General features: G+C 43.2%; 1 protein-coding gene across 1 annotated transcript; it reads right to left on the bottom strand.

Moving 5' to 3' along the window:
- Positions 1 to 20,237: 20,237 nt before the first annotated feature.
- On the bottom strand, positions 20,238 to 21,713 carry LOC149346269 (uncharacterized). The gene has a single exon (XM_089585368.1). It carries the CDS (start codon positions 21,687 to 21,689, stop codon positions 20,559 to 20,561), a length of 1,131 nt encoding a protein of 376 aa, XP_089441494.1. The 5' UTR covers positions 21,690 to 21,713; the 3' UTR covers positions 20,238 to 20,558.
- Between the last annotated feature and the right edge of the window lie 821 nt (positions 21,714 to 22,534).

Here is a 22,534-nt window from a genome sequence, read left to right as displayed (position 1 = left end):
AGAGCCGCTGACATACTGTGAGGTTGACCTCCGTCTGAACAGCTCAGCTCTCTCTAATTCTGCATCAGCGGAGCCCACTTTCGGTCCTTACTTGCTTACGTTGAATTTACAAAACTACGTTCACTTGTGAGCGAACTTTTGAAGCTTCTAGTAAATTAGTTTTGACTTTCCATTATCTTCCTTCGCAGTTTTGTCTATATTTTGTTAACCTTTTTCACCGCTTCTACTTTATGGAAGATTTTAGTCTAAGCGGAAAAATGAATTAATTTTTAATACAACAGACAAAATAGTTAGGCGTCTCCTTCTGAAATGATTCTAAATTAATGACTATAATTGCTAGCTTGCGAAGTTTCGAACCAGTAAACGGATATTCCCAAAAGCTTCATTTGTACTCTGAATATGTTCAGCAACAACTAAAACCTGTCACATCCACTCTATATTAAAGTGGTTGCAGAAAAAAAAACAAATTGACGGCATATAAAGCCAACCTTTGGCATTTGTTTGCGTCATGAAGGGATATGATTGTTTTCTGCCAGAGCTTCTGAAGACGCAAGAAAAGATAACCGGCATGCACTTTATTTCTGCAGGACTCCATCACCAAAACTAGGACTCAAGCCCATTTTAAATCCCTGAACGTGGAACGAGAAGTCCCGGTTTAAGTCCGTGGCCGTAATGGAAGTAGACCCATAGCCTGTCAGCATCTATTTCAAGGAAAGTGGTTTTGCTGGAGATTCATGCGCGAGAATGGAGGCGACTGAAAAGAAGGTAAAATGGTCTATAAGTCGGCTGCTCTTGAAAAACAGAGCCCCATAGGGGCCACGTAAAGTTTTATGGAAATTTCGCAGACTTGTGTATTATTTGTGCGATGCGCCTCTATTATTTCCTGAGAGGCATTGTTGCCATTACTTTTTCCTTACGCTGCCAGCGTCCTGTTTTCTTCTGCAAGCACAAAAATTTCGGAAAAATTTTTATATTGAAGAGAGGTGTGAATTTCTAATTTTTCGCTTTTCTCCTATTATTATGGAGCAAGGTTTGGCTCAAGAGGCTCTCCGCAATGTCACTTTTTGCTAGAGGGGATGAAAACGAACACGCGTACGGCGCTGCTAATGGCCGCACAAAAATGCTAATTTTCTGACTAATGTTAAGCCCGTATTTTTATTTTTGTATTTTATTTATTTAATGTGAAGGCCCTTCTCACGGGATAAAATGGAGGAAATGGGGGGGGGGAGGCGGGCTAACACAGAGTGAATAAATTTTTCAGCAAATATAAACAGATTGTAAGAAATATTACATTATGCAGAACACGGTTATCAGCAAAACAAGCATACACTTGAGAGAGCATTAATATGATAAGCAATTATATCGAAACGTCAAGTTAAACATAAACAAAAGATAAAATAATTAGTTGTAATAGAAGCAAAACATAATATCAAATAGTACTATACAATCAGGTCTTTTACAATCATGGTTTACGAACACTGTTTCTATTAATGAAGTAATTACTCATTGGAATCCACCCATGCCCAGCCGTACGGCTACAAATGGAAGCTATACAGCTTGCTCACAAAATTCGCAGTTAAAGAAAATTCATCCTGGTCTGGACCAGGACGAATTTTTCAACAGCGAAGTGCTTTTACAATCAAGTGCTTTCTGCGGTTAAAATTAAGCTGGTGTCATCAGTTGTATTTGAGGTGGGTTTGGGGAGGTGATTCCATTTTCAAATGGTTTAGTGCAGGAATGAAAAAGGTGTAAAGCCTGTACGTGCAAAAGGAGAGTAAGCTTTGTAGCAGTGACACATTTGGGAATGGTTACGTGTGAGAAGTTAATTTCTGCTGTGTATCAAATAGGGTTATCATATATAGCATGAAGAAAATGTAAGCGGGCTGATTTCATTTTAGATTTTAATTAAATGAGGCCGATATCTTGCTACATTCCTGAGTTACTTTGATGTGTTTAATAATTAACCTCTAGTGGCCTCGTTTCCGATACTCATACTCCCATATCCATATTTCCTATACTCCCATTACCCAAGTTGTAAAATCTTTCATGAAGCGATCATCGACTAGTTCGAAAACCAGAATACAAGTAATATTTATAAACATTCTTTATGCTCTCGTGGGTTGTCCTTGGCGCTTAATCGGGTACTACGCTTAAGGGGAAGAAGTTTTATTTTCGGATCTCTTCCGCAGGGTGCTAAAGCAACATTGATAAGTTCACATTCAACAGACAAGTTAATGTTGCAAACCAGAGATTTCGCTCATACAAAGTCCCTCATGGAAATATACATGTTCATGACGATATACTGGCCTTAAAAAAACTAGTGCAAAAGTTTTTCCGGGCTTATGTGAATCTGAGCTCGTGTTGAAAATACTAAGGGTATTTGACAAAACACTACGCAGCTTTAATCTTTTCTCATGGAAGAGAGAGAGAGGCGAGATACTCACCAAAAAGTTGTGAAGGGCTTCCGTGAGCGGGGCACTTAGTTTTTTTTAATTTAAGGGGAACCTGGAAATAATATTTTTTGCTTTCTTTTATTGAGAAATCGCGTACAGTTGCCCCAGGAGGCATAACAAAAGGCCTGAACACAAATCCCGACGTGGCTATCCCACCCTGACAGCACTCACAGAAAACGCAATCTCTAGCACAAGGCTTCACATCATTCGGACACGATACGTATATGAAGATAAAAAAAGCTACAGCCATAAATACCTATATATGGTAGCATTTTCCGAAGGGGAGACAAGAGAGCACCAGTGGAATTGACTTTTTTTATTTATGCCTGAAATGTTACGAAAATTGGCGGAGATATGTAAGTTTTGATGAGTGCATTTTATTTTAAACTAGTGGGTGATGTTACTGTGTACTTGACTTACCCACTTACATGAATAGGCTGCCGATATATTTTTTTTTCTCAGCGTGTTCATAAAGTCCATTCTATGCAATGAAACTATATTTTTTATTTAGGCACAGAATGCTCACTGAAATGAAATCAAGACTCCAGGATGCTAATTCACATGAAAGCATTTAGTACAAAATTAACTTTAAGAAGCGCACGCGTGTACACGGGTGCACTGAGAAATAGAGAGGTTTATTACATTCCTCAACGCCACAGGATTTTTCCGCAAGAAGTAGGAAGGTGCTACTGCCATTCCTTACGAAATGTTGAAGGAATTAGGAGTAGCAGTCGCAGAAATAGTGAGATATGAGAAATTGAAGCTTAACGTTTATTACCGTATTTTCCTCCTTTATCACTAAATACACATTTCACTTTGGTCGGAGAAATACGGCAATGAAGCTAACGGAACCTCTGACATTCGATCGCTCCTTTTTGAACATTGGTTAAAATAGTGATGCGCCTTGGTGAGAAACTTCTGGAATTCGCCATGCGCCCGAACCATCAGAAGCCCGATTCGCTCAGAGTTTTTGTCAATACATATTGCAAAATGTCACTTTCTGAATCACCTACGCGTATTTAGCCATTATTTTTCATCACGACGCAGACAAGAACACGAGGATTTCTAAACAATATACTGAGAAATCAAAATTACCACCAAATTAGCCATTTCAATAGCAGCACCCCTCCATAAGCCCGGCGGTCAACATCACCGTCTACTATCAGGCTTTATGCCGGCTTAGAGTAAAGACTCGAGCCGCGCGCAAGACTAGTTTCGCAGGATTACGCCAAAGGGTATAACAGAGTAAAATGAAAAATATGCCGTATATCCCACCTGGTAAAAGTCGAAGGGCTCCAAATGAGTGCCGTTGGCAGAGGTGAAGTTCGCACTGACATCCATAGCTAAGTTCTCTTCGGTCCTGGTCAACGCGATAAAGAGGCAGCCGATTCAGACACTGAGAATGAGCCACACACGACAGCATGAACACCGTAAAAAAGTCTTGCTGCGCTTTAAGAAAACAAATAATTAATAAAAAAGGCAGTGATCAAAGCAACCGCCCCGACTGCCCGCTGCTTTTTTTTTCTCTCTTATCGAACACTCCGGCTGTGGAGCCTGTTTTGATACGAACGCTTTGTTCAAAGCAAGGCTCAGAATGTAGCTTCATCGACGCGCTTCGGGCGCGTGTCTGCGCAAACGCACTTCCTTCACCTCCCTAGTCTCCGAAACGCGCTGCCGAGCCGCCCGAGCCAGTTGGCTAACAGCACCCGCTGTGGCACTGCTTACCGCGCGGTGCCTGCCACGGAATCGGACGCTTCCCCCCCTTTCCCCTTTATCTTCTTTCCGCTAACTTACCCTCCCGGTTCTCCTGAATCGGAAGAAGGGAAGAGCGAAGGTGTTCTTTTCACCCGCGAGCGGAAGAAATCACGGAGTGCTGCCATCTATTGTCGGCGCTGGCGTTCCAGGCTGAAATCACTAGGTCACCACAGGCGGCGCGATCAGAGCTCTACTAAACTTGTTTCGCTGCGGCATGCTTTGTTTCTGTATCCGAGCGCGGTGGCCGTAGCATTGAGACAGCCGCAGGAGCTTCCTTCGAGATGCGAATGTTTTTGCATGGGCATTTTAACGGCCAGCAAAATGGGAATGGGAAATGCGCGTTCGTAATATCCACCCCACTGCCAGTGCACCGACAGAGAAATGTGATATAGAAGCAGAAGAGATCGGAAAAGTTTTTCTATACTCCCTTACGCGATACGAACTAAGCGTATGACCTAGAAAGGTCAACGAGTCAGCAAAAAAAAAAAATAAAATACATTTATTTTAACCATTCATGTGTTGGGATGTCAAATATTGTGGAAAGAACTGTTCTTTTTAGTTTAATACACAGTTTCAAAGAAGAGCTCTTACATCACCGTTATTTATGTTAAATGCAAGCGAATGTTACAAAAACCAATTCAGGAGATTCGTGCGTTGTAATTCAGGCCCGCAGACAAATGCCGCTGGTCCAATATTCCACGCCGGAAAGTTCACCATCGCCGGCGGAGGCTTAATCCTTATAGAGGCTTAGTCTTGTCAGTTAACCTCTGTGAGAATAAAACCCCTAGCTAAAATGGTGGTCACCTTCTTTTCGTGGCCTGCACGGATCGGGTCTCGCAGCGTGCACTTATGATGCTAGCCGTCCGGGCGGCTCAAGAGGCTGGGGCCCTGAAATAGTGGCTTCACGTTCCTCCGCCTGTACTTCTTTTAATCGCTGTAATAAAGCCTTCCGCGACCAGCACCACTTAAAAAGGCTTAACTTGGGCCGTTAGCGCTGTAAAAGCCTGTAATTTGTGTTTCACGAGGCTAGCCTGCGCCAAATTTATTTTTTTTTTATTTCGACCTAGGTGATTGGAGTCTAATTTTCTTCTCTGAACGGAATTCATTTTACGGTGAGAGCCGTTTATGCTCCCCCTCGCCTCTAGTTGTAGTGAAACGGAAGGTTCATGTATAGTTAACGTGATAATCCCCGAGGCAAAAGAAGCGAATGAGTAAGCTGTGCCAAGACATTCCAAAAGAGAGAAAAGAAGAGGGAGGGTTTTTCTCAAGAAGAGGCTTGGCATTCGATGCATTGGCGACCAAGCACGTCGGCGCCAGACCAAGAGCCAAGCCGAGTGAGAGAAAAGTAGGGGTGTGCGAATATCAAATTTTTCGAATACGAATCGAATACGAATACTTGGCTCCGAATATCGAATCGAATATCGAATAATCAAGGACAGACGCATTTAACCACTACAAAACATTATTGAGCACCCAAGAACATCACAGTTAAACTATCGATGATTAAATGAACACAAAAGGTGTGTGTGGCTGCACAAAAAGTATCAGACTCGAACATTATACTTAGAAGAGTGGAAATATCAGAGAAGATGGCTGATACACAGCATTAAGGCTAGCTTGCCATCAGCACAAACGCGTGTTGCTGGGATGAACATAAAAGGTTGTAGTGAAGGAAATTCCGCTGTTCCACATGGTCAGGCAGAAGTAGTTCCCTTCTAGCTGAAACGACTCCTCCAGACACAGAAAATGCCCTCTCACTTGGCACTGAACTGGCACGTATTGCGAGGTACTTCGTGCACAGCTCTGACTATACCAGCTTCGCAGTTTTACCCTTAAAAGAGCTCACCAGCGCAGTCAGCTACGGCATGGCCCTTGGAGGAAGGAAGAATTTTCGCGCATTGCTCTGGGCGCCGCCTTGTTGTTGTGTCTCTGTCGATAGGGCTTGCGGAGCGAAATGAACGCCGGTGCTCACAATGGATATTCGGCTAGATACGAATATTCGCGTCGGGTCGAATATTCGAGACAACACGAATACTTGGATTCCGAATCGAATACAAATACTAAAAATATGATATTCGAATGATATTCGAAAATTTAGAATATTCGCACACCCCTAGAGAAAAAAGTGAAGAAACAAGACGCGAAGAAGAAAGAAGAGGACAAAGAAAGAAAAACAAGGGGGTGAAAATGGAGGAGCAGCCCCGCTATAACCGAATGTTTTGACTAAGCCGCAGCCCAGTAAGCCATCCTTATCCGCACTCGTGGCAGGGGAAATTCAGCTCTTATTGATAAACTTGCGCGCGCAAAAATAAAACCGCTTGTCATGCTAAGACATCTATCGTCAGTAAAGGAGGGCCAAAAGGCAGGACCACAGCAACTGTCGTGTCCACTTTGCAGTGAAATTTGTGTACAGCACAAAAGGAAAAGGGAAGTAGTCTCAGCAGAAATTATGGCCTGTAGTGTATGATTCTGTCCAGCAGCAACACTGTTTGTGAATGGCACGTCCCCTTCCCCCCACCCCGTTCACATCCCTTTTTAGATTTTTCCCTTCCTTTATTTATTCTTTCATATAGTTGTCTCTACAACCATGCGCAATCAGCGATACCTTCTCTTTCGCTATGATGTCATCATCTTTTCCCTTCAAAGACAATAGCATTGATAGGGTATAGTTCGGTCAAAAATGTGACTGCGTAACACATCAAACCCTTCTAGAAAGTCCTACCTGGGGCCACTCAGTCTCCTTACCCAAAAAGAAAAAATAAATTTTAGATATAAAGGCATTATTGATAAATGAATAAATGCATAAAATTAAATCACAGCAGCAAGCCTATGTAAATTTTTATGTTTATTCTAGAACTCTATACTATTTTGGACTGACTGATAAAGTTGCTCAGTAACAACCTGTCTCACCAACCTGTCTAAGTCGTAGCCGGAGCGTTAGCTAATAAGGAATATTGGGCACAGGCTTTCATGTCAGCCTGTCCGTAACGCCCAGTTCTGCTCAATAAACCTCTTAGTTCTTTTATGATACATAGTACTCACTGAAATAGAATTTGAACTCTAGCATGCACATCTTCATGAAAACGTTTTATACAGAAAGAACAGTAGCATGTGTGCACCGAAATATTGAGAACTTGATTGCATTCGTCAACGTATTAAGATTAATGGCCTGAACACAGCACCTTTGTGCAGCCATTTGTTTCGAAATTTTGATGTGATGAGTTATGCGAAGCAATGGTAATGTTAAAGCTGAGAAAATTGATGTCCAAACGTATAACCTCATTCTCATAATTTATCTCCTTGTGTGATTTTGCTTTCGATCACAGAAACGGCGCAGTCAAACAGCTGGATTGGCCATCGTTCGAATCGCACTCTTTATGGGGCAAATAAAATTGGGGTTTTCTGTTGAGGGAAAACCACAAAAATTAGCAATACGTCGGAACCATCATACGCGTGATTCGGTCTTGATTTTCAATTACAGCACATAAAATATCATTTTTTGTACTTTCACAGTACAAAACGCGCTAAGCTCTCGGAACTGAAGAGGTGAGGGGGCCAGGGTTAACAGAAATAAATTATGAAATCAAAGTTTTTATTGCATTTCCTATTTTATTTGCCTCGTACCCTTAAACATTGCTAAAGGCTTGGCTTGGAAGTATGCTAAAATAATGTGACCGGACATAAAGAATTTAGCTCTACGGGACGTGCTCTCTGCGTCAAGAATTATAGCATTTTTATTGAAGGGAATTCATGTTGAAATAAAGACCCGAGATTTTATTTGAAGGTAGTGAATGATCTGTACACTCCAAGACAGTTCGTCCGTCTTTCTGCCCGTCCGTCCATCCGTCCGTCCGTCCGTCTGCCCGTCCGTCCGTTCATCCGTTCGTCCGTCCATCCATCCTGCGCCCCAATGAGCGTGCGAGAAATGAATTCTCTCCGCTTGATGATTGTATGATTCAGGAGTAACTGACTGATGAACGTGGGATATCAATGCTCTTAACTTGTGCCTCTCCTCTTTGCTTTTATGGTATAGCGTGTAGTGTGTAAGATTGTAAAAAATGATTTGGAGGCTACAAAATTCTGGGGACCCTCGAGCTCAGCATTAGGGGTATGAGGCAATAGGGTTAATATTCACCTTCAGCGGCTTAGTGTGCTCATTGCAAATGGGTTGCGTTCCCGTGCCCTTCTTTGTTTTAGTTCTTTTATTTACACTTTTTATTTCTTGCATTTATATTGTTATTTACCCAAACTACACAAGCGCTAGATTTAATCAAGTTGAACGAATGTTCCTCAGTGCATCTGCAGCTTCAACCCTTTTTATTTCGGCGTAATAGCTTCTGTTCCCTGAGAGGCGCTAAGTAAGGCTAAGCAAGTGTGATGGGATGATATTATGACTGACTCTGTTGACCAATGAGGAATTGCGCAGTACATTATCAGTGATGTACTGTGCGATCATTTGAATTTCTGGAGTTACTCACTTGAGGTCATGTGATTGTGACGTCACGATCTTCTTGATCAGTCCCCATTTTCCCGACATTGCAACGACAACAACTACTGCAGTTTCTTCGCTGAACGAGGCCCCTAACGCTGTCTCGTACCGAGTAGAGGTGAGACGAACCCCGAAAAGTCTGCTCTTTAGCGTTCCACTACTCCTACCAAGTTAACACAGCCTGTGTGGATGAGACGACTACACTTGGCATATTATCTGAATCGCAGTAGCGTGGCTTTTTGGGCTTGTTGGTTCATAGTTCTAATACACTGTAGCTCAGCAAAAGACGACGACACAAGAGAAGAGGTTGGAAGTTAGCGCTGTGTTGTTCGTCTCTTGTCTCTTGTGCCCTCGTCTTTTGCTGCGCTACAATGTATTGGTATCTGACGCAGGCAGTCTCTTGAACACCTGTGGCCAAGCAGTAAACTGTGGAGTTTTACGCCAACAGCTGTTAACGGCTCATTTTCTGGTTCTGCGAGGTCGCGCAGCGTCGCGCTACACGGATTGGCTAGCTTACACTGGTGTCAAACATAATGCCACCGTAAGGCGGACGCTAAACGCTGCGAATGTCGCGAGTGACAGCACATTGATGTCCTATGGATTCTGCCAGAGAAACAGGCAAATAATAAAAAAACAAACAATGTTATTACTGCGAAAGTAATATTGAGCTATGACCGCGAGGTACTGTCCGCAAAACGTGTCCGCAGCAGTTGTAACGTTCTCAGAAGAGGTAGCATCAAACGAATGGCTGTAATCAGAAGGATTATGTGAGGAAGATGCGGAAAAAAAAAGTTACGTCGTTAGGGTGATAAGTTAGTTATTTACAGCCAAAAATGTCGCTGAAAACGCCGAAATAGAGCGAACGTCGATATATTGAGAGGCCGGGAAAACAGCCATGGACGGCAAAATGATGGAAAATAGGGAATGGAGTGAAAATAAAATCAAATGTATTTGATGAGTGATATTTAATTGAACACTAGACTTCCTTGACATAGATAACTTAATTAATCATGAGCAAAAACCATTGGAAGGTTGAATAGTAAGTGGACTGGAAGCAACCGCGGCGCCAAATTGGAAAAACCGAAATGGTTCATTGAGATATTAGAAGGCATAATCAGAATAAATAAATGTTTAATTAGAGCTTAGGATAATTACGCTAATTCAGTGGTTAAAGTAATTAAAACAAAAAGAAAAGGATAAAGAGAGGCAAAGAGGCGACGAGTGGGCGTCAATAGCTTTTTTGAACACGGCAGTGGGCAGTTTGTTCAAGCGTGTTAAAGGGGAAGAAGTGAATTCGTTGTGGTTTGTACGGCGGTAAAGTGTGTTGGGAATGTGTACTGATGTTAGACAAGGGTAGAAAGTTGGGCGAGTCGGTAACTGTGATTCATGGTATGTGAGGCAGCGCAAAACGGGACAAGGGACAGAGAAAGACGCACACCTGTATTGTGTGCGTCTTTCTCTGTCCCTTGTCCCGTTTTGCGCTACCTCACATACCATGGATGTTAGACAACAATTATTTGCAAAAACAGTTGCTGATGTTTAAACAAAAACACTTTCGTTTTTTTTTCTAATGCAGCAGAATTCAGTGTTCTCAATTTTTTATGTTCTTTTTTACTTGCGGCTCCACCTTTACTGGAAACAAAGTGCGACACAGAATTATCGGTGCAAATAGATTATTGAGTTATTCAGTTTCTTTATAATTGTCTTTAAAATCGGCGCTTTTTTCAGTTGCTTTTTGCGACCTGAATCCAGCACTATAATTCCAGGACCATTTCTGAAAGAAATCATAAACAATACAACCGCCGCCAAATGTATATTAAAGGTAAATTTGTGGAATAAATTTATTGTCTTTGCATCCGAGGTATTGCTTGAGATTGGACGTTGCATTTTTCAATCCTCATAGTCCCAATTAGGCTGATTATATTGTGTCCACAATGAACGGGAATATAGCGATAAAATTAACATTAACTTTAATATTGGCTTTCATGAACTTTTGACTGCGGGTGTAGAAACTTGAAGTAGTCTCCCAGCGACTCCAGCGCCGAAAGTGTTATCGGATGGGTTATCGGATTTTCTACTTACATGACTGATTTCATTACAAAGAGCTTGATAAAATCTATATTTTCCTAGGCTTTCAGAAAGCCGAACGTGAAGAACATGCTGTCTCCTCCAATAAGAGATCCAGTGCTTTTTCCACAACAGCGTGGCCCCTTCCGAATCATATGTATGTGTGGGAATCTTAACCATGTTCAAGAGCGTAATGCTTCCCTCAAACACTTCGCAGAACACAACAGTGCGCTTCGCCTCTTATATTGGGTGGAAGCAATGGAAAGAATGCCGAACACGTTTTCAGCTCCCTTCAACAGCGCCTGTTTGCTCCTGCCAGATAATAGCATGACTGCACAAAAGACACTGGGTCCACAAAGACCTCGCCGAGAACAATCGAGACAAAGAGGTCTCTAGCCCAACTTATTTCTCGTGTGCTCTCTTGTCTAGGAAGGGGATTCCAATTCTCGCACAGGAGAAGGAATCCCGCGCATTGGACCCAGCATTCTTCTTTCATCTCCCAGCACAAAACAAGATCTCACACCTTAATCCCGCTGACGGTGCCGGGAGGAGATTCCAACATTATATTGACGCTTCTGGCCATGTTTGGTGTAACGCACATACTCTTCAAACTTTATTAGAAATGAGGCCCGTGGGCAATACACTATGCCTTTCATCGGACGGCACATTATTGAACGTATCACCGCTTTTAGCTCGGAGGATCGTAATATTGCTCTTTTTTTTTTCCTATATATAACCTCGGTGGTCGTATAATAAAAGACTCAGGCGCTGCGCACAAGAGTGTTCCCTCCAGAAAAAGGTACCCATTGAAACGTGTTGCGTAAGCTTTACGAGAGGCCTCGAACATTCAAGGTCTAACAAAAATAGTTATGAATACAATCATGCTAAAAATTAAGATGACCACCATTGCGCTAGGCTGCTGACACGAAAGACGTGGGTTCGATCCCGGCCGCGGCTGTCGCATTTAGATAGAGGCAAAACGCAAAGGCGCTCGTATGCTGTGCGGTGTCAATGCATGTTAACGAACCCCATGTGGCCCAAACTATCCGGAGCCCTCCACTTAGGCGTCCCTCATAGCTGTGCGGGTTTGGGGCGTTAAACTCCATAAACCAAGCCAAAGCATTTTAAAAATCTGCAACTGCGCGCACATTTGTAGCGTCCTAGAGGTCCTTGTTGAATACTCAGAAAACAACTCACTCAGCATATATGAAACCAGGACGCAGAAATAAATGCTTTTAAACGCCAGGGCGAAAGCACCAAAATGTAGAAACTGGGAATATAAAAGGAAAAAAAAAACATACTACACACCTTTATAAACAAAGTAAATAGGAAATCAGAAGAAAATAAATGTATAATTGCAGATGCGTCGCCGTTGTTTTTGAATCAATAACAGAATTTCTTACAACGCGAAGCTACAAGAAGAAATTTAACTTAGAATAAAGCACATCTGCACTCTTTGGCAAATCCATTGAATTTAATTAAAATCTGGAAGTACCCATACAAGTGTGGACGCAGGCAGGCTTACTCTTCCTAATACACTAGGGTTTGGAGATTAAAAAGTTAATTTAAATGAATCTGCAGTGGACGTTGGCAAAAAGCAATAAAAGATTGGTTGCTTAGAATAAGTGCAGTGACGTGCGGATAAAAGTTTAGTATTAAAAACTGGTGCGATGCAATATTAAATTGAATTTCTTTGTATAGAAAAATAGCCGACTTCTAGACATTACCGTTAAGTATCGTAAATAGCTTAGAGTAATGTAAAGAAAAAGAAGTACCGAACATGGTGCCACCTCCCACCACCCCGTTTCTAAGAGGACCCTCTTAGCATTCATCTATTCACATTGAAGCGATAACTTCCCCGTTCAGCGGGACCTTTTTCCGGGGCCTTTGTAGATGGCGTAAGCGTGTCGATAAAATCGGGATTGGTGGAGGGGGTCGTGACATCGCCAGCACATGACCGCACGCAGTTAGTGCAACACGCGACAACGATCACACACTACAAAAGAGATGCCGTCACTTACAATGTCTTAAGACGTCATGCGGGGCCATTACGAAGTGCCTTCAAAGAAAGAAGAGAAACTGCCGCAAAAAAGAATGACCGAACCGGGACTATAAACCTCTGCGTCCTTGGCTAGTGAGCCGGTCGCGCTACCCCATCGACCACTGATTAACGTTCGTTCGTATTGGTTAAAGGCAGGCGTTGTGGGTATTGTGGTAAAGAATTTGAAAACTAATATAAAATACAACAAAATAAAAAGAGCGTTAGTGTGTGCGAGTTGATATACAAAGAGGACTCCAGGTCGCAGGAGGGACCCGCTAACGCTATCTCGGCAAACCGGTAAGGTGGAGATCAAGTGCGGCCAAATTTTTACACACATATACAAAAAAAGCAAAAAAAAGAGAATAAAATCTGAAGATGCGGGAAAAGCACCAAAATTGGCGGCAAAGATTGCGCCTCGCGCACTTTAGATCGTCAAAGTTTCCCCTGAATTTTTTTTGAAGCGCGAGCATTACTGTCGGTGGAGAGCGATTTCAGCGATGTGTGTGTGGTCCTTCTGAGGCACACGAAAGAAAAAATCTCCGAAAATAATGGTCTAAAGTTCGGATTGGAACCCTGGAATTCTTAGAGGTAAAAGAAAGCACGGAACCCTATAGCCACGACGAGTGGCGCGTTACTGGTTGGACAGAAGTGAACTTAATCTGCGCGGCAAGGCAGCAACGGTGAAAAAAAAAACTGGCAGTAAAAGTCTTTAAAACACAATCGCACACAAAAAATATAATAACAAACAAAACAAAAAAATTGCTGAGGCTCAGCTTGGCTAAGCCTGGGGAATGCGAAGCATATTAGTGGCTAGGCTTGGTAATACATGGCTTTCCTTGGTTGAATACTTGGTCATTTTAATACAACCACTAGAAGCCTTCGCCGTGGGGGAAGACAACGGCATGGCTACAGCGGAACGCCGACTAACCCCGAGACGCGCGTTGGGTGAGCGCCTGGATTGCCACGGAAGCCGCGTCTGCCTGCCCGGTGGAGCGAGCGTTTCACCTACACCGAGTGTGAACGCGCGTTCGAAATGCGCGGGAATGCGCGGGCGTGACGGCTAGGGGTCCGACGGCGCGAGGTGGAGGCCGGCTCTCTCATCCGATGTCACGTGGTGTGACGTCACGGTGTCGCGTGGCGTGACGGCTAGGGGTCCGACGGCGCGAGGTGGAGGCCGGCTCTCTCATCCGATGTCACGTGGTGTGACGTCACGGTGTCACGTGGTGTGACGTCACGATGTCACGTGGGGGTCCCACGGCGACGGCGTGAGTGGTAGCTCTAGCAATAGGCTTCGCATAAAAGAATGATGCGGTGTAACCAAAATGGTTGGGGGAAGTGGTTCAGCAGCAGCTAGGAGTAAAGCAGTCATTAGTGTGGTCAGCTGGTCGCTAGTGCTTTCAAGCCTTGCTCTTGCAGAGCATGACCTGTCATTTTTTTTTTACTCTCCGCCAAGAGGTCATTTTTTTTTTTTACGGATTGTGTACCTATGAAAGACTGCCTACATCATAAGGAATGGTGTCACTGACTGACGGCGAGGGGACATATTTGGAGCGTAGTAGTTCAATACGCATGTGCACAATCAGGTGTTTCATAGAAACAAGACGCGAGTTTATAAAAGAGGCTTATTGAGGTAAAACGCTGGCCTCTGCCGGATAGTAATACAACTGTAGGGGGATGCCAAAAAAAGAAGGGAAACGTGTTAACCACCTAGCTGCGTATGATATTGATACATGGCATTGAAAAAGCAGAAGCAGTGCTTGCACTAATAGGAAGCAGTTGGTTGCCTCACGCTCGAGCGCTCGGATCACTGAGGGACCACCGCAGTTTTTCGTCTGTGCCCCTGTGTTCTCCTTCGCGTTGCACGTTACAATATTCTAGTAGTTAACATTTGAACTACTGCAGTCAGGAAACTTCCTGGAATTAGAAAATTTGGAACCGATTATATGTACTAACCTTATCAGTTCCTGGAATTTTGATATCACAATTATCTCGTATCTGTGGCTCAAGAAACTTCGGTAAGTTCTTGACAAATCAGAAAATCGAAATTCCGCGCAGGAGATGACCGCAGAGCAGCGCCTGATGACAGCGTCACGCCGCAGAACACGAGCCATGCGACCGCCTTTCTCCGGACAACACTGCCCCAACATTGCGGTGCTCCCCACTGCTGGCTGCTCCAGGCGAGGCGAAGCAGAAGAGGCCAGGCGGCGTAAGCGTCTTAAAGTAACATGACCTTTAAGCGTAGCAGTGCGCTCGCCGCGCACACCTGATTTCCCAATGGCACATGAAATTTCAGAACTTTATTGAGCCACAGAGCTAATGATAATCACGTTTTAGAAATTGCAGACACTGATAAGGCAGTTACTAACGGCCCGCTTCAAATCTCTAATGGTGGGGAGGTTGCTATTTTAGTATTTAAAATTTTCTAATATAAATTTTTTGTCACTCATTCATTTTATTTCTACTTTCTACTTTTTTTTATTTCTACTAAAAGCACAAATCACGGCGAAAGACCAAAATACATCATACAATGAGGAAAAAATAATATAATGTGCATTTGACAGCACAATGAATAAAACTCTCTCATGAACAACATGGTACAACAGACACAAACCGAAAACGACTGTCACATATGTCAAATAAGGGTCATAAAGTATGTTCGTAATGCTCTATTTGTTTCATGGGACTGTTTTATTTCTGGCGGTAAAGCATTCCAAACCGTGGGTAATGAAAACTGCACCAATCTTTCGCTGTAGATGTTACTATTCGGTACCAGATTACAGTTACTATGTCTAAGGTTTCTTGTGAGTTGAGAAGAAGAGCGAAACAGGGACGCATTGAAAGGTTGATTGTAATTTACTATGTTGTTTACACACACGGCTATCTTTAAAGAGCGCAAAAGGTAAAAAGGAAGCATATTTAAATAACCGGAAAAGTGGTTTACTTGGCTCGGTATACTTGCTTTGTGTTATAATTCGGATAGCCCGTTTTTGTAATCGCCGGATTGGATCAAGGTAAGCGTTGTTATATATAGGGTAAGTGTTGTTATATAATGTTATAATTAGTTATATAGCTAACAAGTTAACATTTTTCAACACTTTTTTGACCTACGTCTGGCAAAATTGCTATTACTCGGCCGCATACGCTATCTTTTTGCGTGAAATATCCTATTTAAAACAAAAATTGTTGCGAAATTTCTTGTGGTACCTATTATAATTTGTAATATGATGTTAATAATACATCAGTGGTTGGTCCCAAATTTTGCGAAATACATTTTGTCGTTTCGTAAACAGGGTGTAATCAGCACTCATGGTCTTTCACTGACATTTTTATACGCCGGTCATCGCATTACAAAGGAAATGCTTAAAAAGTTCTGATCACAACTACCGACCGCTTGCATTTCTCTCTGGCTGCTTCGTGGGACATCTACCACAGGACCATAGGCTACTCAGTTTGCATTAATGCAACTGAATAGGAGCGGTTTACAGCGCATTTTTCTCGACCTTGCAGATGAGATGCTGAGAGCGGGGAACATCATAAGATGATTGGAGCGATCTCTTATACAGAAACTCTATAACCGCGAAGAGATAACATCACAAATGAATGATTTTTTTTCAAACAGCCCAAGAGTAACATCATTTCGCGAGGGTGCTGTTGTAAATATGCGAACTTTTAAATGTCATCGCTAAAACCGTTCGCTGCATGCAACACAGATGAGGCATACAATTTGTTCGTGTCCAAATAAAAGACCGAAGCACTCCCAGTACATGGGGCTACCCAAAGATCCGAGATGTATCGGGTGTACAACAAGTGGGGGAAGCTAATTTTCATATAAAGGGAACGGTTCAAAGAAAAACGAGCAGATTTTATGTCAAGAAATGAAACCTAGCATTATTATTTTGGCATTATTATTGTGAGTCTGCCTTCCAGCAGCTGAAGTTTTTGCTCACTTCTCCACCTGTTTTGCGCCACTTGGACCCTGCGGCGTTGACAACTCCACACCGACGCCAGCGGTGTGGGCGTCGACGCAGCGCTTATCCTATTCCACAACGGCACCCAGCACGTGGTCGCATACGCAAGTCGCACTTTGACAAAATTGGAAGGCAGCTACACCGTGACGGAAGTCGAGTGTCTCGCTGTCGTCTTTGCTGTGCCAAAGTTTCGACCTTATCTACATGGACTTCACTTTAAGATAGTTACAAAGCATCACTCGTTGCGTTGGCTTGCTAGCCTCCGTGATCCTTCCGGTCGACTTGCTCGCTATGCCTTATGGCTACAAGAATATGACTGTACTGTGGCGTAAAACAGCGGTCGCCACCATGCTGATGCAGACTGTTTATCACGTTTCCCTCTACCAAACAGAGCGAGTTGCGAAGAGGACTTCGATGACTGTTTACCTTCTGTGTCCGCCGAGTTTCGCAGTCTTGGGACTTTTCAGCAAGAACAACTCAAGAATTCTTGTTTCCAACCATTGTTTGATCAAACCCGTACATCTCCTCCTGTAACGCCGTTCATCATATCGAAAGGCGTGCTTTTTAAGAACTATTCCGTCGAGGCTGCACGTCTGCTTTTGGTTGTCCCTGTCAGTCTTCGTGGCGTTGTCCTGCATGCCATGCATGACGACATTGCTGCCGGACGTCAAGGTTTTTTTTTATTTATTTATTTATTTCGTGTACCCTCAGGGCCAGAGGCATTATAGAGGGGAGTGGTTACAAAAATTTAAGAAAAAAAATGTACAGTGCAGCAAACTAATTAGTAATACAAAAATGATTGCTCCTAGTGTTACATTATTAGCTGTTGGGTTCTTGGTGTGCTGGTTAATAGTATATAATACACAAAATACACAAAATACAGCGCAGCAATACAGTGAAAAACAAACAAACAAAACGCTCGTACAAAAAACAACAAGAATATAGAATTAAAAAAAAGATGATGCTCCTACTTATACAAAGTTTTCTAATGCTGTTTTGAAGCGTTGGTTGTCAGTAATGGTAGCGTTAGATGCAGGAAGGTGATTCCACTCAGCAGCTGTGCGCGGAAGAAATGACTGAAACATGGCATTGGTTTTGCAAAATGGAATTCCGACTTTGTTATTGTGATCTAGCCTTGATGAAATGTATTGGGGAGGGGAGATCAGTTCGTGGCAAAGTGAAGGATGATAAAATATCTTGTGAAAAAGTGAGAGTCTAAGGGCTTTACGACGAGATGCTAAAGATGGCAGGCTGAGATTTAATTTCATTGCAGAGATGCTGGCAGTTCGGTTATAATTACATACAATAAAACGAGCAGAATTATTCTGGACCATTTCTAATGAGTGAATTAGGTTTTGTTGAAAGGGATCCCACACTGCTGCAGCATACTCTAGCTTTGAGCGGACCGGTGTCTTATATAGAAGTAGTTTTAGGGAAGAAGGTGCCTTAGAGAAATTACGTTTTAGATATCCCAGCATGCGATTAGCATTATTAATTACGTAAGAAGTGTGAATGGACCAAGTGAGGTTGCTAGTAATATGGATACCAAGATATTTGTAAGAAGAAACAGGATCTAGAGGGACATTATTAAGGTGATAGGAAGGTAGCTGGCCGGATGTTCTTGATACACGCAGAAATTTACATTTTTTGATGTTTAATTCCATTGACCATGATTGGCACCAAATACAGATAGCGTTAAGGTCTGATTGAAGAGAAGATATGTCATCGTCGCAAATTATTTCCCTGTAGATGACGCAATCATCTGCGAATAAATGAATGTTAGAGGAAACACAAGAGGGTAGATCATTAATGTAAATTAAAAAAAGTAGAGGACCAAGTACCGACCCTTGAGGTACGCCGGACTGTACTTTACTTGGCTGCGAGGTTGAGTCATTAGCAGAAACAAATTGCGAACGGTTAAAAAGAAAGCATTCGATCCAAGCAAGCAGTTTGGGATCAATGTTAAGTTGATGTAACTTAAACATTAGAAGGTTATGGCATACTTTATCAAATGCTTTCGAGAAATCTAAAAATATACAGTCGGCAAGTTAACAGCGGTCAAGGATGACGTTTAGCTGATGCGTGAATGATACTAGTTGTGTTTCACATGAATAAGTCTTGCGGAAGCCATGTTGCGATGGTGAGAAAAATGAAGTAGATTCGAGAAAGCTAGCTAGATTTGAGGCAAGGACATGTTCTAGAATTTTACATGGGATGCAAGTGAGCGAGATAGGCCGGTAGTTAAAAGAACAATGCTTGTCACCTGATTTATGGAGTGGGATCACCTTCCCTACCTTCCATTCAGCCGGCAAAGAACTTTTTTCGAGCGACTGCTGGAATATCTTTGTTAGAAAAATGGAAGAATAACAGCTCGTGTTTTTCAAAAATTTCGCGTTGATTAAATCGTGCCCAGGAGCGGAAGATGGTTTTAGAGATGAAATTATTGATCCGATGTCTTCTGCTTCAATGGTTATGGGAAACATTGCTGGATAAACATTGTTGTGCGTAGATTGGGGCGTAATATTGGTAGTTGAAGAAAAGTTGCGCAGGAAAACTTCGTTAAGTACAGACGCACATTCGTTAGCTGGAATAACATTGGAAGAGCTGTCAATCAAGGTTATCATGTCATCCGCTTTGGGGTTAATCACACGCCAGAATTTTTTTATGTCGGTTTTAAGCATTGATGGCAGGGTATTATGAAGAAAGTTATTCTTTGCTTGTTTAAGCGCGGTTAAATACTCATGGGCTGCCAATTTGTATTTAGTCCACCGTGTTATGCTAACAGAACCTTTCGCAGATTTGTAGAGACGCTTTTTTTTATTAGACAAGCGCTTGAGACAGGTGCTGTACCATGGAGCGTTATGGTTACAGACAAGGGTGCGAAGTGGGATGTATTTGTTTGTTAATTCAGCAATTTTGGAAGAAAACATATTCCAGTTAGACTGAACACTACGGCAGTCAAAGTCTTGTAGAAAGACGTCAAGGAAGACTGATAATTCAGTATTAATGGCTTCAAAATTAGCTTTTGCATAATTTCGAAACGGTTTGAATTTTTGAACGGTTTTTGGTCGCAAGATATTCAAGTTCAGTGAAAGGGCCGAATGGTCGGTCAAGCCGGGTAAGTACTTGATGTCGGAAACAAGATCAGGTTGCGCTGTTAATACAAGGTCCAGTGTGTTTGCGACATATTCCATAATTCTTGTAGGCTGCGTAACAAGTTGTGAAAACGAGAAAACAGAGCACATTTCTAAGAACTCACTGGCTAATGAAGAAAAAGGCTGTAAGGTTGGAGATCCAGTGTTCCATACTATATTTGGTAGGTTAAAATCGCCAAGCAGGAATAAAGGTAACGTGGGATAACGGCATGTAACGATGTTAATGATATCATGTACCTCATTTATGAAGTTAGATGAATGGTTTGGGGGGCGGTAACAAACACCAATGATTATGTTCTGGTGGTTTAGTTCAACGATGGCCCAAACCATTTCTAAGTCAGTAGATACATGAATACACTGGGATGCAAGATCTTTCGAAATGGCTAAGAGCACGCCGCCTCCCTGTCGCATTGTTCGGTCACAACGATAGAGTGAAAAACGATGAGCGGTCTGAAAAAGTTCGTGATCTTGAACCTGTGAATGCAGCCACGTTTCTGTAAGCACTAAAATATCGGTATTGCAAGTATCTAAGACAGAAGTTAAGGAAGCGCGTTTATTCATGATGCTACGAATATTAGTAAAAAAAACTGATACGTGGGACGCGTCTTGTCCACTTCCCCTCGCGCTTTCCTAACTTGGGACGTGTTCACAATCAACATGCTCGCCGCTATCTCGTGGTTCGTACGCGGCATTTTCGCTGATGGTGTCTGTTGCCGGGTCATAGACGAACTGTTTTTTATTCATGACTAGTTTAGTGTATCTTAACTGGAAAGTACATGGTTGGGGCTGGCTTTTAGCGTACTCAATGAGTTTTTTTCGGGCATGGCGTGTGGCGGGCGAAAAATCTTCGGAAATAGAGAGATCATTTTCTTTTAGCTTTGCTCGCGCGGAAAGTACTTTGTCTTTTGTTTTCGTGCTGGCGAACTTGACAACAATTGGGCGACACTTATCGGGCGTGTAGCGACCTATGCGATGGGCGCGTTCTATTGCTGTGTCGGGTAGGCTGTCGATTGCTTCGGCTAGTGCTGCCCTTACGTTCGACTCTGACTGTTCCCATGATTCGCGAGAATCAGGGATTCCATGGAAAATTAAATTATTGCGTCGAGATCTATCCTCAAGTTCGTCAACACGCAGTTTTAAAGAGTCGAGCCGATTTGTCTGGACTTGTGCTGACACTTGAATTCCAGCAATGTCATCATCGAGACGGTCTAATACCTTTGTTTTTTCTTCAAGATTGTCTAACCTCGTCTGGATTGCCTCAATTTTGGTCTCGATGTTCTTTTGACCAACCTTAATTGCCTTAACGTCGCTAACCAACTCGGCCTGGCCCTTAGCGGATTCTACAGATCGTGCCTGGAGGTCCTTTAATAGCCGAAAAAGAACTTCCATCTGCTCCGAAGGATTGGCGGGCAAATGTTGCAGTTCAAGTAATGCTTCAGTATTACGCGTGGTGGGCCCCGGATTAGTCTCTACATCACCGGAGCGCAGTATGAGCATCGCCATTGAGAAACAATCGCAGACAATTTCACAAAGCACTTGTTGGCACGGAAGCAATAGCAAGAACGGGTCGTCACTTTTCTTAGCATAAAGCGAAACGTTTTTACACACCTGCGAAGGGTAAAGATGCGCTGCATGAGCCATGGTGTTCCAAATGCTGCTTCCGTGCCAACTAAACGGACTGTCGCTCAGACAGCCGCTTAAATTGCCACTGCGATGTGACGTCAGAGTCGACGATGAAGGTACGTAGAAAGCCGGGCGCATTAACTGTAGCGGATCCAGGTGAAGATAGTTGAAGGGCTGCTGGTAGAATGCGTCATCGCTTTATTGTAGCAGCGGTGTGGAAATGTCATCCGCCGAGTATGCCGGGGGCGGACACAGCAGTGCCAAGAACGCGAAGATCATCTGCGAAGGGTAAAGATGCGCTGCATGAGCCATGGTGTTCCAAATGCTGCTTCCGTGCCAACTAAACGGACTGTCGCTCAGACAGCCGCTTAAATTGCCACTGCGATGTGACGTCAGAGTCGACGATGAAGGTACGTAGAAAGCCAGGCGCATTAACTGTAGTGGATCCAGGTGAAGATAGTTGAAGGGCTGCTGGTAGAATGCGTCATCGCTTGATTGTAGCAGCGGTGTGGAAATGTCATCCGCCGAGTATGCCGGGGGCGGACACAGCAGTACCAAGAACGCGAAGATCGTCTGCGAAGGGTAAAGATGCGCTGCATGAGCCATGGTGTTCCAAATGCTGCTTCCGTGCCAACTCAAATCCTATGTTATCGTATGTTTAACAGGACGCAGCAACGCTTTTACTGGCCTGGAACTTGCAAGACAACTCAGTAGTACGTTGCAGGCTGTCTGCAGTGTCAGCGCTTTAACCATCGCATTGCCTTGCCCACCGGCTTGTTGCAACCGGACAGACCACCCACTCCCCTTTTGAGAAGATCGGGGTCGACTTGATTGGTTCGCTTCCGTAGTACACCACGGGGCAACGCTGCATTACTGCTTGCGTCGACTACTTGACTCGCTGCGTGGGGACAGCTGCTCTTGTGTCCGCCAAAACAATGGACGTCTTGTCCTTTTTGCTACACTCGGTGATCCTTCGCCACGGA

The sequence above is a fragment of the Amblyomma mixtum genome, chromosome 4 (genome assembly GCF_055824585.1).
Source record: "Amblyomma mixtum isolate Tamu chromosome 4, ASM5582458v1, whole genome shotgun sequence".
NCBI lineage: Eukaryota > Metazoa > Arthropoda > Arachnida > Ixodida > Ixodidae > Amblyomma > Amblyomma mixtum.
This window is presented reverse-complemented; position numbering and strand designations above follow the sequence as displayed.